General features: G+C 35.7%; 1 protein-coding gene across 3 annotated transcripts in view; it reads left to right on the forward strand.

Moving 5' to 3' along the window:
• Positions 1-20,282, forward strand: part of TDRD5 (tudor domain containing 5) — a 90,320-nt gene that overhangs the window by 45,550 nt on the left and 24,488 nt on the right. For 2 of the 3 annotated variants that reach the window (XM_033197681.1, XM_033197684.1), the window contains exons 13-16: positions 6,064-6,264; positions 7,254-7,412; positions 9,410-9,571; positions 19,076-19,258. In XM_033197681.1, the coding sequence (XP_033053572.1) occupies positions 6,064-6,264; positions 7,254-7,412; positions 9,410-9,571; positions 19,076-19,258 (705 nt within the window). The remainder of the gene's footprint in view (positions 1-6,063; positions 6,265-7,253; positions 7,413-9,409; positions 9,572-19,075; positions 19,259-20,282) is intronic. The other variant, XM_033197683.1, reaches the window with a different exon arrangement.

Below are 20,282 nucleotides of genomic sequence, written 5' to 3' on the forward strand. Positions count from 1 at the left end.
CTTGTTCACCACTGAATCTCCAGTGCCCAGAGCAATGGCTTTGTGCATGGTAAATGCTCAATAACTAGGTTTTTAACTAAATGAATCTGTCTCACTTTATTTCTGTGTCTTTTTTTCTGATTTAAAAAATAATTAATGCATTTGGTAATAGCATAATAGCAACAGACTATTATGCCCATTAGCAAAATCGGAAGCAGGCAAAAAAGCAGAAATAAAATGGCAATGGGACTTTTCAAGCTTCTTTTCTGAGAATCTGCAGTCTTGCTGTCTTAAAGAATTATAAGACATTGTTTGGAAATAGCAGAACAGCTGGAAGTTAGGGTGGAAATACTTGAAAGTAGGGAACCACAGAATGGATGAGTTCCCAAATCATTACATATGATCTGCCCAAATCCTTGGGTGACTACTGAACTGTCTTAAGTGCTGGGGAGAACTCAGTAGCCTGGTGAAAAATCAACAGTTGGCATTTGAGGTGACTGAACAGAGATTTCTGTTGCTACAGACTGCAGAAGAGACAGTTTAGAGTTTGGGTCCAGACACTTTTAACTGCTAGTTAAAAGAAATCACTCTTGAGCATAACAGAATCCAGAAGCTCTAAAACATATTGATAATGCTTGCTATTCAACTAAAAATCACTAGACATGGAAAAACAAAAAACAAAAACGGGAAAATGTGACATATACTCAAGGAAAAAAGTAGTTGGTAGAAACCAACATTGAGATGTCCCAGACATTGCAGTTAGCAGATAAAGACTTTAAAGCACCTATTATGAGTATGTTCAAGGACTGAGAGATTTACTCATCATTAAGGAACAGAGAAGGAATTTCTGCATTAAGAAACTATTTAAAATAAATGGAAATTCTGGAGTTGTGAAATAAATGAAAAGTTTCTGCATAGGCTTAATAGCAGATTTGGAGACAATGGAGGAGTCTATGAACTTTAAAAACAGATCAAAAGAAATTATCCAATATGAAGAAGAGCATAAAAAATAATTAAAATGAAAATGGACAGAGACTTGGTCTCTGGTTCAATATCAGCTTCCCCAACAGGGATGTAATTGGAGTCCCAGAAAGAGAGTTGAGAGAGAGAATAGGATGGAAAAAAGAAAGGCCAAATATTTCCACAATGTGGTGAAAGAGGTCAATATTCAGATCCAAGAATATCAACAAACTCCAAGCAGAATAAATACAAAGAAAACCATATCTAGGCACATCATAATCAAACTGCTGGAATCTAAAGCGAAAGGAGAAAATCCTGAAAGCAACGAGAAGGGGGAAAATTCAGGACACAATAATATAAATAATAACTAACTGCCCATTGAAAGGAACAACATTGAAATCTGAAAGAGAAAAAGAAGTCAAGGTGGAATTCTGTATCTAGTGAAAATATCTTATCAAAATGAAGAAATGGAGACATTTTCAAAAAGTAAAAACTGAGCTCGTCACTAGCAATCTCGAACAACAAGAAATACTGAAGGAAGTTCTTCCAATTCTGAAGTGAAGTGAAACCAAATGGTAATGCAGATCTACAGGAAAGAATGACGATTATGGAAAATGGTTAAGATGTGGGCAAATATGAAAAACTGTTATTTTTAATTTTTTTCTCTGAATTTCTTTAAAAGACATAGAACTTTCAAACTAAATTGATAATACTGTATGTTGGAGTTTATAGCATATGTTGATGTAATATATATTTATCCCAAAAGTCTTAGTGCAGTTTAAGCTGTAATAACTATAGAAGTATAAAGGCTACAATCATGAAATTATTCAAAAGTTTAATTTTTAACCTAATATATACTTGTTTATAGGTAATACTCATTTTGTAAATTTTGAGTAATTTTTTAATCTTAATATTTGTTGCAACTTTTACCACCCCAACAAAAATTGAAATGTAATATTTATAGTAGACTTTTCATTTTTTATTCCTTCTTTTTTGATGTCATTTAAATTTTGTTTTTGGCATAAATTGTTCATAATTCTTTTTATCCTTTTGATGTTGACATCTGTAGTGATATGTCCTTTTACATTCCAAATATGTATTTGTATCTTTTTTAAGGATCTAAAGAGACAGATGTTGGCCATTTTGAATAGTTTTTTCAAAGAACCAAGTTTGGCTTTCTTGTTTCTATTATAAACATTTTTTTTCTATTTTGTTTATTTCTGTCTTATTTTTACTGTTTCCTTAATTCTGCTTTCTTTGGATTTATTTTGCTGTTCTTTCCCTAACTTCTGGATGTGCAAGCTTAGGTTATTTCTAGCCTTTAGGTGGATCTCATAAGTTTTACTGTGTAGTAGTTTTATTATTGTTCAGTTAAAAATATTTTCTAATTTATATTTTGCTTTCTTGTTTGATTCATGGATTATTTAGAAGTTTCTCAGTTTATAAACATTTTTCTAATTTGTCCTTTTGTAGTTGATTTCTAGTTTAAATACACTGTGGTCAGAGATCATCCTCTGGACAGTATCAGCCCTTTAAATAGGAGGCTGCTAGATGGTCCAGTATAGTGTCACTTTTGGTAAATGGTTGTGTCTTCTTTAAAAGTATATATTCTGCAGTTGTTGAGTGTAAGATTTTATATATGTCCATAAGGTCAACTTTATTGTGTGAAACTCTTACTTGTTCCGATTTTTCTGTATTGCTTTTCTGTAATTATTGAAAGAAGTGTGGCTTTTGTCTATGATTATTCTTTTGTGTATTTCTTCCTATAGTTCAGTCAGTTTTTCTTTTGTATACAATTGAGGCTATATTATTAGGTACATATACAGTACCAAAATTGTTATATCTTCCTGGCAGACCGAATGTTTTAACATTATGAAGTTAACCTCTTTTATTTCTACTAATGCAAAAAAAAAAAAACTTATTTTGTCTGATATTAATATAACTATCATTTTCTATTTAATATTATCCTGGTTTGTTTTTAAACTATCATTCTACTTTCAACCCTTCTGTATCTTTATATTTAGATATGTCTTTTATGAACTATATAGTTATATATATATATATATTTTTTTTTTTTTTTTTTGAGACGGAGTCTCGCTCTGCTGCCCAGGCTGGAGTGCAGTGGCCGGATCTCAGCTCACTGCAAGCTCCGCCTCCCGGGTTCACGCCATTCTCCTGCCTCAGCCTCCCGAGTAGCTGGGACTACAGGCGCCCGCCACATCGCCCAGCTAGTTTTTGTATTTTTTAGTAGAGATGAGGTTTCACCATGTTAGCCAGGATGGTCTCGATCTCCTGACCTCGTGATCCGCCCATCTCGGCCTCCCAAAGTGCTGGGATTACAGGCTTGAGCCACCGCGCCGGCCATTGTATTTTTTTTTTAATCCAGGCTAATACTTTTTGTCTTTCACCCAGAATGTTTAGACTGATTACATTTATTGTAATAATTGAAATATCTGGGTTTAACTCTTACACTTTATTTTATTGTATACTATATAGTCTACCTATTCTTTTTCTCACCATGCATGTCTTATTTTGAAGAGATTTTTTAAATAATTCACTAAGAAATACACTATTATTTTAATAATTACTCTAGGAAATACAATATCCATAACAATGCAAGGATATTAGAGCACTTTAACTCCTTTACCCTCCTCTTCTGACCTTTTTGTTGTGTAATGTTATCATTTTTAACCCCTCAAGAAATTGCATAAAATGTCAATTTAGATTTAATTATGTATTTCTCTGCTCTTCATTCTTCAGTCAAACCCTTTGTCGGGACCTGTTCTCCTTCGTTTGAACTGTGTGTTCTTAGGATTTTATTTAATGAGGGTCAGCTGATAGCAAAGTTGTATTTTTTTCCAAAAATATCATTTATTTTCCACTTACTATACAAACATGTATTTACTAAGTATAGAATTCTAGGTTAGCAGTTAGTATCTTTAGCACATTGAAGATACCATTACTGGCTTCTGGTTTCCCTTATCATTTTCTGAGAAGTCAGCTGTCAGTTTAATAGATTTTCTCCTTTGAAGGTAGTGTCCTTTCTGTCTCTAGGTGTTTTTAAAATTTTCTATTAGTTGCTCATGTTCTTCAGTATTAGTGTGATGTGTTTATGTGTGAATTTATTATTTATGCTACTTTATGGTTCATCAGACTTCATTTGTGTTTTGTTACTTTTTTTCATCTTGCAAATTCCCAACCATTATCTCTTCAATTACTGCCTATTTCCCATATTTATATTTGTATTCTTCTTATTTCTGCTGCTTTTTTTCTGGGACCATAATTAAAAGTGTTAAAACTTCTTAGTTTTTCTTCCATTTCTCTTAACCTTTCTATCATATTTTACATCTGTCTGTCTTTCCATGCTGCATTCTGGGAAATTTTTTCCAAAATACCTCACCCTTCACCAGTTTACTGTTTAATTATATCTGATCTGTTATTGAATTAACCTATGAGGTTTTTAATTTTGGTTATCATGTTTTTACCTTCTAAAACTTCTTAGTTTTGCTAGATCAATTTTTTTTTTTTTTTTTTTTTTGAGACGGAGTCTCGCTCTGTCTCCCGGACTGGAGTGCAATGGCCAGATCTCAGCTCACTGCAAGCTCCGCCTCCCGGGTTTACACCATTCTCCTGCCTCAGCCTCCTGAGTAGCTGGGATTACAGGCGCCCGCCACCTCGCCCGGCTCGTTTTTGTATTTTTTTAGTAGAGATGGGGTTTCACCGTGTTAGCCAGGATGGTCTCGATCTCCTGACCTCGTGATCCGCCCGCCTCGGCCTCCCAAAGTGCTGGGATTACAGGCTTGAGCCACCGCGCCCGGCCAGTTTTGCTAGATCAATTTTTATAGATTGCTAATTTCTGCAGAAGCTTTCAAGCTGAACTGGTTTTTGTTTGGGTTTTTTTGGCCTTAAGCATAGTAAGTTTAGTTGTTTTATAATTTGTCTAGAAGTTAAAATATCTAAAATTGAGGATTTGTTATATTGTTTCTGTTCTTTTTTGAGTCATTGTTTCTTTGTATGTTTTATTATCTTTGCCTGTGTACTGCTCATTGTCTTTGAAAAATTAACCAGAAGAATGATTGAATAATAAAGACTGAGGTTGCCTACCTCCAGAAAGGATTTACATGTGTTTCTGCCAGATATTTAGAAATATTACCAGTCTGGGACCATGTTAATTTGAATTAACAACTTGAGGATGTGTAGACCACCCTGGTAATGTGAAAATTGAGCTGCAAATCCATGTGAAGGATAATTTATTTTCTTCCTCCCTTACCCTGAGAGTATATCTCCTTAGGGACTCAGTTTAATGAAGGAAATTTCTCCTGTAAACTCCCCACCATGGGTGCACCTCGGCTTTGATGTCTGTCCCTTTTGACCTGTTAGACCGTCCGGTGGGTCACGCCTGTAATCCCAGAACTTTGGGAGGCCGAGGCAGGTGGATCACCTGAGGTCAGGAGCTCAAGACCAGTCTGGCCAACATGGTGAAACCCTGTCTCTACTGAAAATACAAAAATCAGCCGGGTGTGGTGGCATGCACCTGTAATCCCAGCTACTCAGGAGACTGAGGCAGGAGAATCGCTTGAGCCCAAGAGGTAGAGGTCACAGTGAGCCGAGATCGCGCCTTTGCACTCCAGCCTGGGTGACAGAGCAAGACTCTGTCTCAAAAAAAAAAAAGAAAAAAACCAAAGTTCAAATTACCTGGATTTGCAGGTTCCCTTAAGACAAAAGTAGTTCTGATTTTCCCTTCAGTTTTGGCCTGATAATTTGTTCAAGCTTGTCAGTTCTTTGATGGCTTTTGGATATATTTCATAATTCTTTTACCTAGAATTTTTAGTTGTTTTCTATGGGATGGTTGGTCTAATAATCTAACTCACAATTTCTGAAAATGGAAGTTGCACATTACATAATTATTTAAATTTTTTCAGTAATTGCATTTTTTATCATTTTTCCTTTATTCTGACTTTTCTCATCCCCAAATAATATATATCCTCCTATGTGTTATTCTAGTACTTTTATGGTTTTATTTCCACTTCAGTCTCTAGTTCATCAGAATTCATTGTTGTATATGGTTACTATAATTCATGTTTAGATCTATCACCTGAATCCAATATCTTGATCATATTTCAGGAACACTGGACATCGAAAGCTATTTTGCAGTTCCAGAAGTTGTGCGGTTTGAAGCCATTAGTGGGGGTAGTGGATGAATATGTAGATGGAATCCTTAACATTTTTTTGTGTGACACATCCTCAAACGAAGATATCTATTTCCATCATGTCTTGAGAACAGAGGGCCATGCTATTGTATGCCGAGAAAATATCTCTTCTAAGGTGGAGCAGTCTGGATGTGTTTTGTAATATATTTTGTTTAATTTCACCACGTCAAGGTTTAAGATAATTTAATAAAGAAGTTTATTTGGTTTATTCTTTAACCAATTAGAGACATCCACGAGATTCCTGGCTTTTTAATGCAGAGCACTCTTAATTTTCATATGACCACAGAAAAACTGCATTTGACTAATTGTCCTTTGCAATGGGAATACTTTTATTTTAAATAATTAATTTAAAAAGTAGTTATCTGGCCGGGCATGGTGGCTCATGCCTGTAATCCCAGCTACTTGGGAGGCTGAGGCAGAGAATTGCTTGAACCCGGGAGGTGGAGGTTGCAGTGAGCCAAGATGGAGCCACTGCACTCCAGCCTGGGCAACAGAATGAGACTCTGTCTCAAATAATAATAATAATAATAATAAAATAAAAAGTAGTTATCTGAAGTTGTCCTAGAGAAGAATATCACTCCTATTTTGCAATTATTGATAGCATCTATTTCTGTTATGTTGATAATTTTTGTAACTAGCAAAAACTGTCAATAATGGAGACATTTTTAACTGTTAAAATTTGGAAGATAGGCTGGGCGTGGTGGCTTACACCTGTAATTCCGGTACTTTGGGAGGCCAAGGTGGGTGGATCAGGAGGTCAGGAGATCAAGACCATCCTGGCTAACACAGTGAAACCCTGTCTCCACTAAAAATACAAAAAATTATCCAGGCGTGGTGACACATGCCTATAGTCCCAGCTACTCAGGAAGCTGAGGCAGGAGAATCACTCAAACCTGGGAGGCAGAGGTTGCAGTGAGCTGAGATCACGCCACCGCACTCCACCCTGGGCAACAGAGCGAGACTCCATCTCAAAAAGAAAAAATAATAAAATAAAATTCTGAAGATAATATACTTCCATAGTATTTGAAAGTTATTAAGTGCTTTCTCACCCTTTTTCTGTTGGTCATGTAAATTAAACCATCGCTTTTCTTTTTTTAATCTTAGGGTTTCAGTGAGCTCAACCCTTTAGCTTTATACACGAAATCCAGTGGAGGGCCAGAGGACATTGTCTTGACAGAACTGGGTTATCCTTCCCAGCAGCACTATTTTAATGAAGACCGAAAGATAAGTCCACAGTCAAAAGAGAGTGAGTTACATATCCTGGTAAGAGATTTTTGCAAATAGTATTATAATTCTTTTTATTACTGTAATCCTCATTTTTTTAGATGAAGAAACCAAGGCTTTCCAAATTTTGGGGAGTTTGGAAATTTTGCACAGTGATCTTAACAATTTGTCTCTTTATTTGCTGGCTTAAACATTTGCTTCAGTCATGCCTCTTCCTGAACAATTGCTCTTATATACTAAATTCCATTGCTGCCTTTGTGCAGTTGTGACTTCACTACGCTGACTCTGAATGCTATTCTTCTTTCCTCTGCAGTACACAGGTTCTTCTGGTATTCTCATTTCTTACTTTCCCTATAAACTTTCAGCAACTCCTCCCTTCACAGTGATAATAGTATTATAATATTATTATGTATTTTTTCCAGCCCACAGTAATAAGAACAACAGCATTATTTATTGAACTTGTACCACATGGCAGGCACTGTTAAAAAGCATTCACGTGTTAACTAATTTAATCTTTACAGCAACTTACCAGGTTTGTACTTTCATATCTTCATTATAAAGACAGCTTGTACATCGCTAATGCACAAACCCAAAACCTGAAATGCTCCAAAATCTCAAAATTTTTGAGTCCTGACATGATATCACAAGTGGAAAGTTCCACACCTAAACTCGTATAACAGGTTGCAGTCAACATACAGTCCAAACTGTTTCATGTACAAACTTATTTAAAATATATAAAATTACCTTCAAGCTATGCATATAATGTATATATGAAACATAAATGAATTCCATGTTAGACTTGGGTGTTATCCCCAGGATATCTCATGTATATGCAAATGTTTCAAAATCCAAAATTATCCAAAATCTGAAACATTTTTTGTCCCAAGCATTTTGGATAAGGGATACTCAATGTGTAAAAGGCAAGTGAAGCATATGGTGAGGACTTAATGTTTCTTGAACAAATAAACCATGTTCTCCAAGTCTTATATTCCTCACGACAACAGATACTGGGCTAAGAATACAGGATGTGTTTACTTTGAGGGCCAAAAATGTTTTGTTTTATTGATACAATGTCTTTTTATTTTCTTTGAATAAAATGTAAAAATATTATTTTGTTTAATATGTTTTATATATCTGGCTTTTAAAATAAAATTATAGAGATGGTTTTTTGAGTAGACATTTACTAATTATTAGAAAAGATAAAGGCCATTTTGACTACTGGGAGATTACCTATTATGAAAATTATGTACCGATGTTTCCTACTGCATGTTCAAAACAATATAAAGATTTTTAGATTTCTAGTTAATGTTAAAATTAATGAAGCTTGTATGCCCATAACACTTTCCAAAGCCTGAATTTTTCTTAGTCATTATTACTGGATTAGGAGAATTCTGTTTCTTCATTCTTAAATAGTAAATTGAATTCAACCTTTAATATTTTTAGAATATCCTATCACTCTGTTGGTGTCTTCAAATAATCATAGTTTTATTCTGGAAATGAAATAAGAACCATCTTTTCTGCAAAAGAGAAAGGGCTTAAAACTCTACTATTCCACCCTAGTCTGTACTTTGACATATTAAGACTCCCAGATGCTACACACACACCTACACCTCTACACCCAGTTCCTTGTGAATTCCTACTCATCTTTTAAGTGTTATCTTCTTCATTGCATCTTCTCAGTTGTCCTCTTCTATCAATCATATTTTGGTCATATCTTTATGATGGCTGGACTTGGAAGACTGATTCTAGGTCTTTCCACAATATTTTTTAGTTCCTTTAGAGCCAAAATCTGTTGCATTCATCTTTGTATTCACAGAGCTGTCTTGTAGACATTTCATAATAAAGGCTCAATAAATATTCGTTGGCTGGAACTAGTATAGCAGGATGGGAAGACCTAGGATCATGGATAAAGCTCTAAAATAATGTAGCATTTTTGTGAACCGTAGCAAAAACTTCCCCCCAAAATGTATAGGCATGTAGATTTTGGAAACAGCGTTAATATTGAAAATAAAGGAATTCTCTTTCATATCTACTAGCAAGATATTAATGATGAAAAGTATTTAAGTCATCTTAAATCTGAGTCAAAGGAGCCATTAAAGGATTCTGAATTTGATTCTTTGAAAACCTATAATAAGAGCTTTGAAGAAGATCCAAAGTGGTCCAACCCAGAGCCAAATGATCTGAAGGAAGAAAATGAGGTAGGAGAAGGAAAGATAGTCTTTGAATATGTAATTAATATAATACACTGAATTCATAAGTGAAGAGGATGGGAATAAACTCTCTTTAAACCCCACTGCTTTTAGTATTACAAATTCTTGGTCCAAGTGCGGTGGTTCACACCTGTAATCCCAGCACTTTGGGAGGCTGAGGCAGGCGGATCACTTGAGGTCAGGAGTTCGAGACCAGCATGGTCAACACGATGAAACCCTGTCTCTACAAAATGTACCAAAAAAAATTAGCCAGCCATGATGGCATGTGCCTGTAATCCCAGCTACTCAGGAGGCTGGGACTTGAGAATGCTTGAACCCGGGAGGTGGAGGTGGCAGTGAGCTGAGATCATGCCACTGCACTCCAGCCTGGGTGATAGAGTGAGACTCTGCCTCAAAAAAGTAAATAAATAAAATAAGTAAATAAATTTGTTTGTAGTAACCAATAACAAAGTTGTAGCAACATAACCTTGATCATAAAAAAGGTATCTGGCTTTTATGTGTTAGTTAATATCCTGTGACTTGGGGTGGTCTTCAAGAATTATACAGTGGCTAGAAACTAGTATCAAGAAATTATATCTTGAAAAACCCATTGGGAAAAATGTTTACAACTTTTTTGGAGGATGTATTTTTATTTTAATCAAATGTTCATGTATACAAAACTTAGGATCCCCCATGACGCCTTCCCCTGTATTTCCTATTTTCCAGAGCAACCACGTTTATCTCTTCTAGCTGCTTTTGGAATTTACTTCTGTTTCTTTCATTAAAGAACATCCTCATGTTGTTATTTCCTGATTTTTCAGTTTTAAGTATCTGTGGATTTGCCACTATGAAAGATGAGGGCTCAGTTCTCTTTCATTGCCTTACCACCACCACACACAAACATAATGTTTTTGTCCCTTCCCCCTACCATGTTACTGATATAGTATGTCAAACTTTCCATCAGATCACCATTCAATATTTATATTACTGTGACTATGTAAATGCTCTTCACAGCTTGGCCAAGTATTATAGTACACTATTACACCTTTTTCTTCCCTTGTATAACTTTTTTTTCATGTTATATTTCTTTCCTTTTATAATAAATTAACACATAGTAAAATTGACTCTTTTGGTGTGCTGTTCTATCAACTTTAATAAATGCGTAGATTTGTGTAACCAATACTGCGATTGGGATGCAGAACAGCTCCATTATCTAAAATAACCCTTGTGCTACCGCTTTGTAATCACAGTCTCCCCACATCCCTAACCCCTAGCAACTGGTCTGGGGTCTGTTTTCTGTCACTCTAGTTTTACCTTTTCAGGACTGTCATATAAGTAGAATCATATAGTGTGTAACCTTTGGAGACTAGCTTCTTTCATTCAGTATAGTTCTGTACCTTTGAGATTCGTCCAAGCTCTTGCATGTATCAATAATATGTTCTTTTTGATTGCTGAATAGTATTTTATAGTGTAAATATACCACAGTTTGTATACCCATTCACCTATTGAAGGACATTTGGGTTGTTTCCAGTTTGGGGTATTTATTCAAGAGCTGCTATAAATATTCATGTACAGGTTTTTGTGTGAATATAAGCTTCATTTATCTAGGGTAAATACCTGGGAGTAAGATTGCTGGGTCATGTGATAAGTGTATGTCAAACTTTTTTCCAGAGTGACTATACCATTTTGCATTTTCGCCAGCAATATATGAGTTCCAGTTGCTCCGTTTTCTTGTCAGCACTTGACATTGTCAGTAATTTTGCTTTAGCCATTCCAATGGATGTGTAGTAGTATCACAGCATGATTTTAAATTTGAATGACTAATGATGTTGAACATCTTTTCATGTGCTTAGTTGCCATCTATACACAATTCTTGGTGAAATTTCTGTTGAAGTCTTTTTCCCATTTTTTGATTGGGTTGTTTTCTTACTCTTGAGTTTTGAGAGTTCTTTATGTATTTGGGATACTAGTTCTTTGTCAAATAATGTGATTTTCAAAATATTCTCCCACTTGTAGCTTGTCTTTTCATTCTCTTAATAGTGTCTTTCATACAGAAGTTTTTAATTTTGAAAAAACCTAACGTATCAACTTGTTTTCTGTTATGGACAGTGTTTCTAGTGTCAAGACATCTTGAGTTAATTTTAGTATAAAGCGTGAAATTTAGGTCAGGTTTCATTTTGTTACATGTGGATGTCCAATTGATCCAGCATCCTTTGTTGAGAAGGCTATCCTATCTCCATTGAATTGTCTTTGAAGCCTTATCAAAAATCAATTGTCTATATTTCCGTAAGTCTATTTCTAGACTCTATGTTCTTCTCCAGTGACCATATGTATGTCTCTTCATCACTACCACATTGTCTTGATTACTGTAACCTTATATAGTACCTCTTAAAATCAGGTAGTATGGGCTGGGTGCAGTGGCTCATGCCTATAATCCTAGCACTTTGGGAGGCCGAGGTGGGGGGATTACCTGAGGTCAGGAGTTCAGGACCAGCCTGGCCAACGTGGTGAAACCCTGTCTCTACTAAAAAATACAAAACCTAGCAGGGTGTGGTGGTGGGCACCTGTAATCCCAGCTACTTGGGAGGCTGAGGCAGGAGAATTACTTGAACCCAGAAGGTGGAGGGAGGTTGCAGTGAGCTGAGATCACACCATTGCACTCCAGCCTGGATGACAAGAGCGAAACTCTGTCTCAAGAAAAAAAAATCAGGTAGTATGATTCCTCCTGTTTTATACTTTTTCAAAATTGTTTTTAATATTTTGGTTCCTTTTTCTTTCCTTATAAATTTTAGAATCAGTTTGTCTATACCTGAGATTTTGATTGGAGTTGTTATATATAGAGATAATTTTGAGGAAAATTGATACTTTAGTCCATGAACATGGTATATCTCTCCATGTATTTAGGTTTTCTTTTATTTCTTCAACAGTGTTATAATTTTCAGTATACAGGATCTGTACATGTTCTGTTAATTTTATACCTAAGTATTTCACTTATTTTGAGAGCTATTATAAATGTTTTCCTCAATTTTTGTATTTTAATTGCTAGTATATAGAAATTGGTGTTTTTTTGAACTATCTAACCTCACTAATCAATTCTAGGGGGTGTTTTGTTGATTTCTTTTGTGATTTTCTATATCAGTAATGTTGTCTGCATTTGTATGTGCAAATGGATGTCTGTTTTCATGAGATATTGGTCTGTAGTTTTCTTGTATTGTCTTTGGTTTTTGTACTGGATAAGCCTGGCCTCATAAAATAAATCCGAATATGTTGCCCTCTTTGCTGTTTTCTGGGAAAGATTATGTAGAATTGTCTTTCCTTTTTATTTATTTTTGTTGTTTGTGTGGATCTTTATTTTCTTAGTTTTTTAATTAAGTAAAATTGCATATATGGTGTATATGTTTCAATATATGTATACATTATAGCATGTATAAGTCAAGCTATTTAGCATATGCATTACCTCACATATTTGTATTTTTTGTGGTGAAAACACTTAAAATCTACTCTGCTGACAATTTTTAAGTATACATTATGTCACTATTAACTGTATAGTTAATAGTTAACATCACTATTACCAAGATGTATAGCAGATCACTTGAACTTACTCCTCCTGTCTACTGAAATTTTGTGTCCTTTGACCAACATCTGCCCAATCCCTCCACCTCCTAGCCTCTGGTAACCACTATTTCAGTCTGCTTTTTTAGATTCCACGTGTAAGTGAGATTGTGTCATTTGTCTTTCTGTGTCTGGCTTCTTTTATGTAACATAATGTCCTCCTGGTTCATCTATTGTGTCACAAGTTACAAGATTTCCTTCTTTTTAAAGGCTGAATAGTATTACATTGTGTATATGTAGCACGTTTTCTTTATTTGTTTATTGACGTACACTTTGTACAGGGTGAGAGTTGGAAGTATTCGCTCATCTATTTTCTGGAAACAATGATATAAAATCGGGTTCTTTTTCAGGGAGAGAAGTTGATTTTTAAAATGTTTGGTATTACCTTATAAAACCATCTGGGCCTGGAGACTTTTTCCCAGAAGAATTTAAATTATAAAATCAATTGCTTGAATAGATACAGGATTATTCAAATCAGCTATTTTATCTTAGTCTTGGTATTTTGTGGTTTTTGAGGAAGTGACTCATTTATCAAATGAGGAATTGGTTCACTTCATCTAAGCTGTCAACTATATCTATAACATTGTTTATAGTATTCCCTTATCCTTTTGTTATCTGCAGGGTCTGCAGTGATAATCTCCTATTACATTCCTGATGTTGGCAATTTGTCTTCTCCCCTTTTTGTTAGTCTTGCTAGAGATTTATCCATTTTATTGAACTTCCCATTCCCAGAGAATAAGCTTTTGGTGTCACTGGTTTTATCTCTTGTCTTTCTGTTTTCAAGTTCATTGATTTCTTTCTTCTTTTATTTTCTTTGGGTTTATTTTTGCTTTCTTTTTCTATTTTTGTTTTACAATGGAAATTTACTTTATTGATTTGAGACCTTTCTTTTCTAATGTAAGCATTGATCTATGAGTCTCTACATATCATTTTAGCTGCATTTCACAAATTTGAACATACTGTATTTTCATTTTCTTTCAGTTCAAATATTTTATAATTTATTTTGAGATATTATCTTTGATCCATGAATTATTTGGAAGTGTGTTAATTTTCAGGTGTGTGGAAATTTTCATGTTAACTTTCTGTTATTTCTTTCCAGTATAATATGGTCTTAGAACATACTTAGTATGATTTCAGTTCTTTAAATTCATTAAGGTTTGTTTTGTCAACAGGATGTGGTCTAGCTTGGTAAATGTCCATGTGTCTTTAAAAAAAACGTGTATTCTGTGTTTGGGTGGAGTTTCTATAAATGTCAGATCCAGTTGACTGGTTGTATTGTTCAGTTCTTCTGCTCCTTGCTGTCTACCAATTTTGTTGATTACTGAGAAGAACAGTGAAGCCTATAACTATAATCTTGGATTTTGTCTATTTCTCCTTTCATTCTATCAGTTTTTTTGTTGTGCATTTTGAAGTTCTGTTGTTAGGTGTTATCCATTTAGGATTCTTATGTCTTGATGAATTGACCCTTTTATCATTATGAAATGTCTTTCTTTATTCACAATTACTTTTTTTTGCACTGAAGTCTGCATAATCTGATATCAACATAGCCATTCCAGTTTCCGTGTGTGTGTGTGGTGTGTGTGTGTGTGTGTGTGTGTTTGCCTGGTATATTTTTTTCCATCCTTCTAACCTACCTGTGTCATCATATTTGAAGTAAGTTTCTTGAGACAACATATAATTTGATTATTTATTTATTTATTTTATTTTATTTTTTTGAGACGGAGTTTTACTCTTGTTTCCCAGGCTGGAGTGCAATGGCATGATCTTGGCTCACCACAGCCTCTGCCTCTCGGGTTCAAACTATTCTCCTGCCTCAGCCTCCTGAGTATCTGGGATTACAGGCATGCACCCCATGCCCCGCTAATTTTGTATTTTTAGTAGAGATGGGATTTCTCCATGTTGGTCAGGCTGGTCTCGAACTCCCGACCTCAGATGATCTGCCCACCTTGGCCTCCCAAAGTGCTGGGATTACAGGCTTGAGCCACTGCGCTTGGCCTAGTTTGATTATTTTTTAATCCACTCTGACAATCTGAATTTTAATTCATATGATTTGGACCATTTATGTTTAATGTGGTTATATATATGTTTTTATTTTAGATCTGCCATTTTATTTTTCTGTTTGTTCCCCTGATTTTCATTCATCTGCCTCCTCTTTCTTGTCGGTTATTTGAACATTTTTTTAGTATTCCATTTTATTTAGTATGGTTATTTGTTTATTTATTTATTTGAGATGGAGTCTTGCTCTGTTGCCCAGGCTGGAGTGCAGTGGCACGATCTCAGCTCACTGCAAGCTCCACCTCTCAGGTTCATGCCATTCTCCTGCCTCAGCCTCCTGAGTAGCTGGGACTACAGGTGCCCACCACCACGCCCAGGTAATTTTTTTGTATTTTCAGTAGAGATGGGGTTTCACCGTGTTAGCCAGGATGGTCTCGATCTCCTGACTTCACGATCTGCCCGCCTTGGCTTCCCAAGTACTATGTTTTTATTATATTTATTTGTACAGTGTTTTTAGTGGTTGCTCTAGGAATTACAGTTGTCATTCTTGACTTTTACAGTGTACTTAGTCAGCATTTTACCACTTTGGAATGTCAGTATCTTACTCTACTATTTAGGTCTTTTTACCCCTTCCTTTTTCCTTTATGCCATCCTTGTCTTATATATTACACCTACATACAATTTATGATGTTATAATTTTTGCTTTCCATCTTCAAGAATATTCTTCTAAGAATATTCTTTCAAAGTTCAACAGAATAGTCTATTATATATACCCTGATATTTATCGTTTCTGTTGATCTCTCTTTTTCTGATATTCCAAGTTTGCTTCTGATATCTCCTTTCTGTCCAAAGAATTTCCTTTAACAATTATTTTATAGTAGGTATGCTGACCATGAAATCTGTTTTCTTTATTGAGAATATATTATTACTTCATTCTTGAAGGATATTTTGGCTGTATATAGAAACCTAGGTTCCCATTTCTTCTCTTTTAGCACTTTAACAGTTTCATTCTTCTTCTTTTTGCCCTTCATGGTTTCTGATGCAAAATCAGCAGAATTGAAATTGTTCTTCCTTTATAAGTAATATGTTATTTTTCTTTGGCTACATTCAAGACAGTTCTTCATCTTTAGTTTTCAGCAACTTGAGTAGAACCTGTCTAGGCATGGATTTCTTTTTTTTTTTTTTTTTTTTTTGAGACGGAGTCTAGCTCTGCCGCCCAGGCTGGAGTGCAGTGGCCGGATCTCAGCTCACTGCAAGCTCCGCCTCCCGGGTTCACGCCATTCTCCTCCCTCAGCCTCCGGAGTAGCTGGGACTACAGGCGCCCGCCACCGCGCCCGGCTAGTTTTTTGTATTTTTTTAGTAGAGACGGGGTTTCACCATATTAGCCAGGATGGTCTCGATCTCCTGACCTCGTGATCCGCCCGTCTCGGCCTCCCAAGTGCTGGGATTACAGGCTTGAGCCACTGCGCTTGGCCTAGTTTGATTATTTTTTAATCCACTCTGACAATCTGAATTTTAATTCATATGATTTGGACCATTTATGTTTAATGTGGTTATATATATGTTTTTATTTTAGATCTGCCATTTTATTTTTCTGTTTGTTCCCCTGATTTTCATTCATCTGCCTCCTCTTTCTTGTCGGTTATTTGAACATTTTTTTAGTATTCCATTTTATTTAGTATGGTTATTTGTTTATTTATTTATTTGAGATGGAGTCTTGCTCTGTTGCCCAGGCTGGAGTGCAGTGGCACGATCTCAGCTCACTGCAAGCTCCACCTCTCAGGTTCATGCCATTCTCCTGCCTCAGCCTCCTGAGTAGCTGGGACTACAGGTGCCCACCACCACGCCCAGGTAATTTTTTTGTATTTTCAGTAGAGATGGGGTTTCACCGTGTTAGCCAGGATGGTCTCGATCTCCTGACTTCACGATCTGCCCGCCTTGGCTTCCCAAAGTACTATGTTTTTATTATATTTATTTGTACAGTGTTTTTAGTGGTTGCTCTAGGAATTACAGTTGTCATTCTTGACTTTTACAGTGTACTTAGTCAGCATTTTACCACTTTGGAATGTCAGTATCTTACTCTACTATTTAGGTCTTTTTACCCCTTCCTTTTTCCTTTATGCCATCCTTGTCTTATATATTACACCTACATACAATTTATGATGTTATAATTTTTGCTTTCCATCTTCAAGAATATTCTTCTAAGAATATTCTTTCAAAGTTCAACAGAATAGTCTATTATATATACCCTGATATTTATCGTTTCTGTTGATCTCTCTTTTTCTGATATTCCAAGTTTGCTTCTGATATCTCCTTTCTGTCCAAAGAATTTCCTTTAACAATTATTTTATAGTAGGTATGCTGACCATGAAATCTGTTTTCTTTATTGAGAATATATTTATTACTTCATTCTTGAAGGATATTTTGGCTGTATATAGAAACCTAGGTTCCCATTTCTTCTCTTTTAGCACTTTAACAGTTTCATTCTTCTTCTTTTTGCCCTTCATGGTTTCTGATGCAAAATCAGCAGAATTGAAATTGTTCTTCCTTTATAAGTAATATGTTATTTTTCTTTGGCTACATTCAAGACAGTTCTTCATCTTTAGTTTTCAGCAACTTGAGTAGAACCTGTCTAGGCATGGATTTCTTTTTTTTTTTTTTTTTTTTTTTGAGACGGAGTCTAGCTCTGCCGCCCAGGCTGGAGTGCAGTGGCCGGATCTCAGCTCACTGCAAGCTCCGCCTCCCGGGTTCACGCCATTCTCCTCCCTCAGCCTCCGGAGTAGCTGGGACTACAGGCGCCCGCCACCGCGCCCGGCTAGTTTTTTGTATTTTTTTAGTAGAGACGGGGTTTCACCATATTAGCCAGGATGGTCTCGATCTCCTGACCTCGTGATCCGCCCGTCTCGGCCTCCCAAAGTGCTGGGATTACAGGCTTGAGCCACCGCGCCCAGCCGCTAGGCATGGATTTCTTTAGGTTTATCCAGTTTGGGTTTTGGTGAACTTCTTGAAGCTATAGATTTATGTCTTTCGCCAAATTTTGGATGTTTTCAGCCACACTTCTTCAAATTATTTTTCTGCATTATACTCTTTCTGTTTTCCTTGTGAGACTCTGATGACACATATGTTAAATCTTTTGGTATTGTTCCACAGTTCCTGAGGCTCTAGTTTGGGTTTTTTGTTTGGTTGTTTTTTTTTGTTTTTTTTCCCCAATATTTTTTTCTCTTTTGTTTAGATTTGATGATTTCTATGGATCTGTCTTCAAGTTCATGCATTCTTTCATTTCTGTTCTGTTGAAAAGAGGGCCAGGGATCTCAATATTCATTATAAAAACCTTCATTTATTTCCTTAATAATTTTTTATTATGATTGCTCCATCCTCAGTTTTACCCTCCAGAATATTTCTGGTCTTCTGGCAGATAAAGGAGATGTAGTTGCCTGAGTCCTTGGAATAGGGGAGAGTATCTGGAGATCTAAGTCCTACTTACACAGACTTTCAGCCAGTGTGCTTTTTTCATTCCCATTTTACACCCTCAATTCCAAAAACCTTTTAGTACAAATTTCTGAGTTTTTAAGGTATATATTGTATAGATTTGGGTTGCTTCTCAATTTTTTCACTACAAACTCAGGATTCCACTTTCTCAGGACTGCTTAATCAGTTGTCACTTGTCTGCTTTCCTGTACCCAGAAAGTAGATAGTGTTTTCTCCTCTTCTGTTCTCTTTGACTCTAAAAATTATATCCTAAATCTCTTTATTATTTTGGTGGCATTTCAGAAGGGAAAGTAATAAATTATGAATTCAAACTGTCGTCTTTACTTGGAGTCAGGAAAAAACTATAAAACCTAAATTTTATATGCTCATATAGGAACTATAAATGATAGTTTTTCTTTGTCTTCTGTTACATTTTAGGATGAGATCCCCACTGGAATGCCATGCCTGGAGTCAGTGACCATAGGTGATGATATTTGGGATGAGAACTGGTTACCTCTACAAGCTAAGATGGGAAAAGGAGGTGATGCTGCCTCCCATCTATTTACTGCAAGCGTTGGTGGAAAGAATCGGTATTCATCATGTAAAGAAATGCCACAGAAGGTTAGATCCTAGGAAAAATAGAAAGCAAATCAGGCTGGGCAATGCAGCTCAAGCCTGTAATCCTAGCAGTTGGGGAGGCCAAGGCAGGTGGATCACTTGAGCTCAGGAGTTCATGACCAGCCTGGGCAACATGGTGAGACCCTGTCTCTACTAAAAATAGCCAGGTGTGGTGGTGTGCACCTGTGCTCCCAGCTACTTGGGAGGTTGAGGTGGGAGGATCAGTGCTTGAGCCTGGGAACTGGAGGTTGCAATGAGCCAAGATCATATTGCTACATTCCACCAGCTTGGGTGACAGAATAAGACCCTATCTCCAAAAAAATATAAAAAATAAAAAAAGGAAAAGAAAGCAAATCAGTACTGAGAAAAGGAAATTTAAATTTCATTGTCTAGGTCTCAAGAAATCTATATATTCTGGAATTCAAAAGTATTTATCAGACCATAATTCAAAGAATACATGATTTTAAAAAATGGTAGTGGCATGTAGGGGGACAGAGGTTTCATCATGGGACAATAAACCATAGACCAATTTTTGCATATCTGCCCTTTTAATCATTGTGATTTTTATTTTATAATTGGCCCCTAGTCAAGGCCCTTAGGATCTATAAATAAGTTAATGAAACCATTTTCTCTAATTTTACTTTTGTTGCTTTAGCCTTGTAATATAACAAGGCTTTCTGGAGTCAGCATATTTGCTAATATTAGGTCTAACTATATATATAATTTATTTCCCAGTGGCTATAATAGTAAGTGTCTGAATTATGTTGCTCCTTCCTGTTTGTGCTATTTAAATACTAGATGATCATGAAAAAAATCATCTAGCCATGAAAAAGATATTAAAGAAAACACTACAAAAAGAGTTGTATTTATTTTTGAGATCCATGTGTTCAGAATTCAAGATACTGGGTATGGACCAATAGAGCAAGGAGGAAAGTCACACTGATATAGAAAGTTAATAAATACCTTTTGGTTTCATATGTGTTGCTTTCTTGCATTTATCTTGTCCAAGTTATCCTCTTTTTGGATC

This window comes from Trachypithecus francoisi, unplaced genomic scaffold (assembly GCF_009764315.1).
Source record: "Trachypithecus francoisi isolate TF-2019V2 unplaced genomic scaffold, Tfra_2.0 Lachesis_group5, whole genome shotgun sequence".
Classification (NCBI taxonomy): domain Eukaryota; kingdom Metazoa; phylum Chordata; class Mammalia; order Primates; family Cercopithecidae; genus Trachypithecus; species Trachypithecus francoisi.